General features: G+C 60.3%; 4 protein-coding genes across 4 annotated transcripts in view; 3 read left to right on the top strand and 1 right to left on the bottom strand.

Moving 5' to 3' along the window:
* Positions 1-225, bottom strand: part of ACA1_364440 (uncharacterized protein) — a gene marked incomplete at both ends in the record, with an annotated part of 567 nt that extends 342 nt beyond the window's left edge. Inside the window, one exon of the mRNA XM_004335882.1 lies at positions 50-225. Within this exon, the coding sequence (XP_004335930.1) occupies positions 50-225 (176 nt within the window). The remainder of the gene's footprint in view (positions 1-49) is intronic.
* A 393-nt stretch (positions 226-618) lies between these two features.
* ACA1_364430 (uncharacterized protein) lies at positions 619-2,081 on the top strand (the record flags this gene model as incomplete). Its single annotated transcript, XM_004335881.1, has 9 exons — positions 619-692; positions 741-759; positions 783-935; positions 996-1,059; positions 1,128-1,238; positions 1,350-1,433; positions 1,507-1,805; positions 1,901-1,937; positions 2,017-2,081. 9 exons carry the CDS (start codon positions 619-621, stop codon positions 2,079-2,081), a joined length of 906 nt encoding a protein of 301 aa, XP_004335929.1.
* Positions 2,082-2,531: 450 nt separating this feature from the next.
* On the top strand, positions 2,532-2,782 carry ACA1_364420 (ribosomal protein s30 protein; the record flags this gene model as incomplete). Its single annotated transcript, XM_004335880.1, has 2 exons — positions 2,532-2,538; positions 2,577-2,782. The coding sequence occupies 2 exons, from the start codon at positions 2,532-2,534 to the stop codon at positions 2,780-2,782; spliced, it is 213 nt and encodes a 70-aa protein (XP_004335928.1).
* Positions 2,783-3,063: 281 nt separating this feature from the next.
* Positions 3,064-7,993, top strand: part of ACA1_364410 (uncharacterized protein) — a gene marked incomplete at both ends in the record, with an annotated part of 6,456 nt that continues 1,526 nt past the window's right edge. Inside the window, 14 exons of the mRNA XM_004335879.1 lie at positions 3,064-3,399; positions 3,484-3,714; positions 3,792-4,272; positions 4,380-4,549; positions 4,637-4,759; positions 4,837-4,886; positions 5,009-5,178; positions 5,278-5,422; positions 5,539-6,145; positions 6,278-6,735; positions 6,823-6,914; positions 6,986-7,180; positions 7,304-7,458; positions 7,799-7,990. Coding sequence (XP_004335927.1) covers positions 3,064-3,399; positions 3,484-3,714; positions 3,792-4,272; positions 4,380-4,549; positions 4,637-4,759; positions 4,837-4,886; positions 5,009-5,178; positions 5,278-5,422; positions 5,539-6,145; positions 6,278-6,735; positions 6,823-6,914; positions 6,986-7,180; positions 7,304-7,458; positions 7,799-7,990 — 3,405 coding nt within the window. The remainder of the gene's footprint in view (positions 3,400-3,483; positions 3,715-3,791; positions 4,273-4,379; positions 4,550-4,636; positions 4,760-4,836; positions 4,887-5,008; positions 5,179-5,277; positions 5,423-5,538; positions 6,146-6,277; positions 6,736-6,822; positions 6,915-6,985; positions 7,181-7,303; positions 7,459-7,798; positions 7,991-7,993) is intronic.

The raw sequence follows: 7,993 nt of genomic DNA, 5'->3' as shown, positions 1-7,993 counted from the left end.
AAATATCAATAAATTGCCGAATCTAGATTCGGCGGAGGAGGGTGCGCACAGGATGAAATCGGTGAGGATGGTGAGCAGCTGCTCTTCGGTGTATTTTGGCCCAATGATGTGCTCGAAGAGCCCGCGCGGGTGCTGCGAGCGGCCGGCCTGAAGCAGCACCCACGCCAAGAAAGGCCCGTCTTCGCGCGTGGCCGCTCGCACAGTGAACTTGGTGGACGCTGACATCTATGTTGGAGCCGTGTAGCGAAGCGAAGGTATGGCGAACTGATAAGACAACACAAAGAGGCGCCACGTCGCGAGTTTGAAAATAAGTTTCCGTCCAGTTTCTCTTCGCCACGAAATCGTCGATGAGGAAGAGGAGGATGGAAGATGAGGACCAACACATACCCAGCATTCGCCTGCGAGTAGTGCGAGCCGATACTTCGACTTCGGCGTCGAGTCCAGACAATACCCCAATCGTTATCCACCCGCGTGCATCCGTAAGAGAACTCACCCATCTCGTACAGGCCTCTCCCATCTCATCCCTTTGCAATTGATTCGTCGCATCCCAAGTGGGTCTTTGCAGATCTGCATCTGCCACCGTAAGATTGATCTACATTGCACAGCTTACGAGTAGATATGGACTTCACGACCGGCGAGTACGACTCATCTTCAAAGGGCGGCAACTCAAGCACCCTGACGCTACGCTTCAGGTACTGGCACCCCCCCCCACCCAATAGCTGCGGTTGCTGGCACGTCAGCGCTGACTTGCTGGGCTGCGTGCTGCGCGTCGCGTGGCTCAGGCGGTGGGGCTGGAGGACCAGTCCTCTGTGCACATGGTGGTGTCGGACGTTGTTCCGACTCCCTCCTCTTCCTCTTCTTCCTTCTCTTCGTCTTCATCCTCTTCTTCTTCTTCTTCTTCCCGTGTTGATAATCACCATTATGCCACGCCACCGGTACGCTTCCCGTTCTGCACGCGCATTGTGCGGCCATTCGCTCACGCGCGTCTGCGCTAGGCGCCGCAGGACATCGAGACTGGTCATGCGCAGCTGCGGGGGTTCGAGCGCCTGCAGCACTTTGGTACCTCCCCCTCCCCCAAACCCGAATGCAATGAATGTGCCGGCGCTGACGTCGTCGCCCCCCTGCAGGCTTTTCGGCGGCCGAGGTGGTGGAGTATAGGCAACAGTTCCACCAGTCTATCTTGCGTTCGGTCAATGCCGGCAACCCGCGCGCGCTTGACCAGTACATGACCATCACAAGTACACCCCACTCACGCCCTGTGCCGTGCGTGCTTGCTTTGCTTTGCGGTCGTTACTTTTCAAGCCAAACAGCGCGCTAATGGTAACCCACCGCACCGCCGTTTCCAAAAGACGCTGGGCGGCAAGGCGAGCTGGAGGATCTCTGGATCGACGGGCTCATCCGTGAGCAGAACGCTGGCGCTGATCTACACCGGGGTACATACGCCCGCCTTCCCTGCTGCTCGGCATGACGAGAGGCCCCACGCACTAACACGGCGGTGGAAAACAGCTGAGGCGGAGGGTACACCGGAGGGGCTTGAGAGCAGCGACCCCGAGGAGGCGGATTTTGATAGCGACGACGACGGCGACGACTACGGCGGAGCCGGAGTCGCTGGCGACCGCCCACAGAGACCGGCCACGATCATCGACGGACTAGACGAGGAGAGCGATGACGACGATGAAGCGCCGGAGGGCGAGCCGCGACAAGGGGCCTACAACGACGCCGTCACCTCGGAGGGCAGCCTGCGGGATATGTTCCTTGGCATGGTGCTCGGATTCCTCCTCAGCTTCACCATCCTCTTTTTCTGGGTACGCGCGCTGCACTTGCCTCCCTTCATTCATCTCCGACTGTCTAGAGACAACTCTCATCTTTTTTTCAAAAAATGTTCTTGTTGATGGCTCAGGCGTTGGATCCCAACCATTCTCGACGATACAAGTTTGGTGCGTTGCACACAACTCCCCCTGTGTGTTGTGGTACTGTGGCTGGCAAGCTCACACACATTCCATCCTTGATCTGCAGGCGTGGTGGCTGGCGTGGGCTGCAACCTCGCGCTGGGCTTCGTTCACTTTGCCAAGAGCCTCTAGTGCAGAGGCTCACCTCCCACTCCCCTCCCTGGCATTGAAACCAAAGGCCACAGCTGGCACCCACTCTGTAAATTGTGAACGAAGCAGTTCATTCACGAGCATTCCTTCGCTGCCGCCCCCCCCCACTCCGCTGCGAGAAAAGAAACGGAGAAATTTCTGGTATTATTGTCGACACTGGTTTGGGGCACCTTTGTGAGCGCCTTTTGTGTTCTGCCTTTTTTTCTTTCTCTCTACAACACTACACAACCATGGGTATGTGCTTCCTCCACTCCTCGCGTGGCCTCATCTTCTTCGGCGCCTTGCATCTTCTGCTTGTTCAATCTTCATCTCCTCTCTCCTGCGCGGTTATGTGCTTCTTCGTTGTGTTCTTGCTGTTGTTCCTCGGAGCTTCTCCCGTCTCGATGCCGCAGCGCCGCATCTACTCCGCTGAGTAATTTATTGGTCTAGATGATGGACGGTGATGTAACTCCTTCCATTACTTGCAACGCATCACAGGTAAGGTCCACGGAGGTCTCGCGCGTGCCGGTAAGGTCAAGGGTCAGACCCCTAAGATCGAGAAGGTCGAGAAGAAGAAGACCCCCAAGGGTCGCGCCAAGAAGAGGATTCTCTACACCAAGCGTTTCGTCAACGTCGTCGTCGGTCCCGGTGGCCGCAAGAGGGGACCCAACGCCAACGTGCCCGCTGAGGACAAGAAGAAATAAATTGGACTAGCGCTACGAAACGCAAATCCGATCGACGGAGCTGTAGGAGTCAAGACGGCAGCGTCCATCTCCCCCCTACCCAGGAGTATGGGGCTAGAATAAACCCTGTTGATTCTTGGCCACCTATCCATCTTTGTCTTCCTGGCAATTTGTGCTTGAACGGTAAGGTCATTGCCAGTGGAGAGGCTCCATCTGAAGTCAATCCATGGAGTGAACACATTTTCGCCACATCCAGTTCTTTTTAAAACTCATTGAGAAACGTCACACATCACAATCCGCACATGGAGCTCTCCTCATCACACACGCCAAGAGGGGGCAGCTTTCTCACCCCCTCGCCAGCGGGCGCTGGCAGAAAGCGACGTGAGTCGCGCAATCACCACGATCCCGCAGGCGTATCTTCAATCATCGAGTTGATCGATCCCTCCTCGCCCACATCGAGTGGCCCAGCGTTTGATGAGCTCAGATCCTTCTTCCTGCGTACTCAACCTTCCGCGGCATCTGTCAGCAGGCAGCTCGATCACGATTTTCAGAAGAAGGCCAAGCTCGTACACGATCGCCTCATTTCTCTTGTCGATGATGCTGACAGTCCCGGCACCTGGGCCACCTTCCTGCTCAAGGTGCAGCCTCCTTCATTTGCTCTCATTTATTTGATTAATCACTTTAAAATATCCATTCATTGTGGCAACCTTCTTTGTGTGTAGTGGTGCGTGGGGCTGCTGGGGGCGCTCGAAGCCAAGTTGGCGGGCGCTGTGGGGCAACAGACCAGCATCGAGGCCCACCTCGGGCGGCTGCACAACCTCTACCTCGCGAGCGTCATCACGCGCTGCCTGGCCGCTCTCCAAACCGACGAACCGAACCGCGACGACGCAGCAGCAGCAGCGAAGAAGCGGGAAGAGCTCGATGGCGCTGAACCGCTGGCGTGGCTCTTCCAAGTACGTACCCACGCCGCACACGCACACACCGCACACGCACGCGCTTGCTGACCCCCACGCCTTGTTCTGTCAAACAGTCTGCCGCACGCGGCCCGCGCACCCTGGAGTGGCTGGTGGCCTTTGTTGGCCTCCACCGCCCGCGAGAAGTGATGGACCACCTCCTCGCCTCCATCTTCCGCGACGTCGTCGAGGGCCGAGCCACTAGCCACCCCCTTTCCGCCTCCTCCTCCTCGACCACATCCTCTTCCGCTTCGTCTTCGTCCCTCTCGCCGGCCTGCTTCGGCGTTCACGCGATCGAGTACCTCGCGCAGCGGCACCCGCAGCACTGCGTCGATGCGCTGCGGGCGCACTGGGCTCGCTTCCTGCGCTACTCGGCAGCCGACCACGCGAAGGGGGACACCCACCTGTTGGGCCTCTTCGCGCTGGTCGCCTCGGCCTGCCCGACCGCCACCCAGCTCGCCCTCCCACTCGTGCTCGGCAGCCTCTCGATGGCGACCCTCGACCGAGTCATTACGCGGGAAGCCGACCTTCCTTCCCACCGACCAGGAAACATGAGCCGTGCGTCTCTCTTCTCTTCGCACGCGCGCGTGCGGTGTGTGCGTGTCGTGGCATGGTGTGCACGCGCTGATGGCGACAGCGATGCGCTGACGATGGCTCTCCCACAGTGCTGGACCTCATCTCGCAGGTGTTGGTTGCGCATCTGCCGCACCTGGGGCCGAACGCGTGGCAGCTCGTGCTCCTGCTCGAAGCCCTGCGACGAAAGACCCAGTTCGTTGCCGCCGCCGACGATTCGCTTTCACATTCCTCCCTCTTGTCGCGTCTGTTACAGGATGAGGTACACCGCCGGCCTGTGTCGTGAGTGCAGTGAGTGTCGCGTGTGTCGTGTCATGCGTGTCATGAGAACTCATCGCGGGCTTTCCAGGGTGCGGCCAAGGGAGACGTCAAGATGGAAGTCGAGGGTGGCGAGGGAAGCGCTGTCGCTCTCCCCAACCAAGCCCTGATCGCCGCCGGTGCCGAGACACTGCTCGCCCGCACGCTCTTGGTGGTACCAATCCATCTCTCCACCCCCCCCCCAACCAACACTGCATGATGCGCCATGGCGCACGTGAGCGCGTGTTTCAGATGCAAGACGCGTTGTTTGACGCACTGAGCTCGTCGGGCCTCCGAGACCGGTACGACCTCTCACTCCCCTCCCCCCGATTGAGCATTTTTCGCCCCTCCGTCCTGCTCCGCTGTGCGGTGTTGGCCGACTCTTGGCTCACACGCACGACCGCACGCACACGCACACGCACAGATATCTTGATCATTCGCTGTCAAACGACGGCAAGTCGGGAGGGAGGCTGTCGTTCCTCTACCACCTGCGCCAGCACATCGGGCCGCTGGTCTCCCTCGCTCTGCCGTCTCAGACCACACAGGGCGACGCCGATGCCGGCTCTCTCTTTGAACTGTTGCTCGTCCTCATCGGTATCCTCCCCGCCCTCCAATCTCCCTGTCGTCGTCGTCATCGCTATCGTCGTCGTCATCGTGGCCGTTTGCTGATGTCAGGCGTGACCCCCTGCGCAGGCGTCGAGGGCGGCCAAAAGAGCGCGGGCGATGTGCTCCACCACCTGTTCATCGCCGCCGATCACCGCCAGCCGCCGGCCCGCTCCCTCTCCCTGTTCCTGCGCGTGCGGTCCCGATTCCTCAACTACTACCCCGACGTCTACCGGTACATCTCATTTCTTTACATTTTTCAATTTCTTTTATTATTATTGAAATATTCACTTTATGATGTATTTATGATTTGTATCTATTATTGTTCTTATTTTTTAACTTTATTTCCAGGGTCTGCGTTCAGCGGGTGGTGGAGTCGATGGCCGCGCTCGCGGACGACCGCCTGGTCGCCGTGCTGGCCAACTTTTGCTTCCTCCTGCGCGCCGACGAAGCCGCGGCCTCGCCACCAGCGCCGCAGCCCTCGCTGCAGCTGTCGACCGCCGCTCTGCTCGCCGACCACTGGGCGCAGCTGTTCGGCCTTCTCTACCGCCCGGCCCTCGGGTCGGCCGCCAGCGCGGTGGCCGCCCCACTCCCGCCGGTCCTCTTCCCGCTGCTCGAGGCCACCGTCGCCCACCTGGCCGCCGAGGGCGACGCCACCCTCTTCCACACCTGCATCGAGCAGGTCCTCCTCTACTTCCTCGCCCTCCTGCCCTCCACGCCACCCGCGACCACGACCACACTCGTCACCACGGCAACTGCCACGGCAACCGCCACGGCAACGACGACGACGACGGCGACCGCCAGCAGCGGCACGTCAGCGGCGACGGACGCCATTCCGCCGGTCGAGGCGGTGAAGCGGCTGATCGTGAAGATGACCGACGCCGCGCCTCAGTCCGCGCTTCCGCACATCCTCGACCTCCTCTTTGACTTCATCTTCTCCCCCGAAGCCGACGGCATCGTACGCCGTGTGCCGTGTGCCGTGTGCCGTGTGCCGTGTGCCGTGTGCCGTGTGCCGTGTGCCGTGTGCCGTGTGCCGTGTGCCGTGTGCCGTGTGCCGTGTGTCGCTAGTAAACTGACCGGGTCTGCGCAGGTTCGAAGGAAGCGAGAGGTCATCAGGGCCACCAAGCCCTCGCGGCCATCACCGACCGTCGTCGCCGGCTCGTCGACGCCGCCCGTCCTGCCGGCTCCGGTGAGCAAGTCGGTCTACGTCCCGCCCGCCAACGCCATCTTCCAGCCCACCACCTCCTTCTTCTCCGCGCTTCCGCTCTTCTCTCACTCGCACCCGTCCTCCCTGTTTCTCGCCCCCTCGTCCACCACCCACGCCTCCTCATCACCGCCCGCGTCTTCGTCTTCGCTTTCGTCTTCGTCTTCGTTCTTGTCGTCACCAGCGCAGCTCCGCGCGGAGCCGGGTGCGGCGGCGGGTACGTCGCTGCTCGAACAGAACCTCAAGCGGAGGGCGCACGACCGGAAGGACAGCCGCACGAGCCTCAGCATCTTCGAAAAGACGCTCATCAAGAAGCGAAAGCTCGGATTCGACGCCGACTCCAGGTACTCACCTTCCCTGTGTGTGTGTGTGTGTGTGTCGTGTGTGTGTGTGTGTGTGTGGTAGTGTGATCGTCGAGTGCGTGTGTGCAGTCACTACCAGGACAAGGTGCTGCTGGAGGCCATGCTGCTGCAGGACAACCAACGACACATCATCGACCTCCTCTCGCTCTGCGTTCATCACAGTAACTCCACCCCCCCCGTCGGCGGCTGACTTTTGACCGTCTTTGACCGACCAACGTTCGAACCAATGCAGACGACGTGGAGCGACTGGGTGTGCTGGCCGACCTGTACCTGGCGCGGCTCATGCGCACCCAGGACCCGACGCCCACCTACGAACAGTACAAGGAGGTGCTGCCCCGGCGGCCGACCTTCGCGCGCGACCAGTTCGTGCAGAAGATCTTCACCCAGAACGCCATCCTCGTGCCCCTCCTCGAACTCATCGCCCGAGGTGCGCTCTTCGCCCCCCTCCCACCGCACCACCGCGCCGCAGTGCTTTCAGTTCCGAACTCACTCAACCGCACACGCCACACGCATGTCACCGCACACGCCACGACACACGACACATGCGCAGAGCCGTCGATTCTGTACCGGTGTTTGGAGGTGATACGGAGCCTCATGGTGTACACGATCTCGCACTGGCACGCCGAGATCGCGCCCCAGCCAAAGACGTCGACCGAGTTCAGCTTCACGTGCCGCCTTCTCGAACTCCTTCGCAGCGCCAAATGGGTACGCCTCCCCCCCCCAATATGTACACGACACGACACGACACGCACGGTGTCGACACAAAAAATAGCACACGGAATTGTCGCTCCCATAATGGAGGGGAGGTTGGTGGAGCGGCGCCTTCAAAAGGGTCCTCTGGGCCTTCTCAAGGTCGGACCTCCCGAAAGGGAGGCTCCATCTGTTAAATTGGAACGATACAGAGAAGATTAGCATGGCCCCTGCGCAAGGATGACACGCAAAATCGAGAAGATACCCAACTTTTTTGCTACCCGATCTCTAACACCGCACACGCACCACCGCACACGATCGACAATGATACATCGATGGCACTACACGCACAAAGCGATTGTTGCTCAGCGGAGGCATTACGGGTCTGGAGAAGAACAACGACGGTGATACGCCCGTACAGGTGGCCTGCAAGATGGGCCACAAGGACTTCGTGCTGAAGATGGTGGAGCGCGACCCGGGGCTCTTCCTGCCCCAGCTGCTCCAGCTCGTCGCGCGCCTCGACCACCAGCTCGTCACCGCGCCGCTCGTC

The sequence above is a fragment of the Acanthamoeba castellanii genome, assembly GCF_000313135.1.
Source record: "Acanthamoeba castellanii str. Neff unplaced genomic scaffold scf7180000084641, whole genome shotgun sequence".
In the NCBI taxonomy this organism is placed as follows: domain Eukaryota; phylum Discosea; order Longamoebia; family Acanthamoebidae; genus Acanthamoeba; species Acanthamoeba castellanii.
This window is presented reverse-complemented; position numbering and strand designations above follow the sequence as displayed.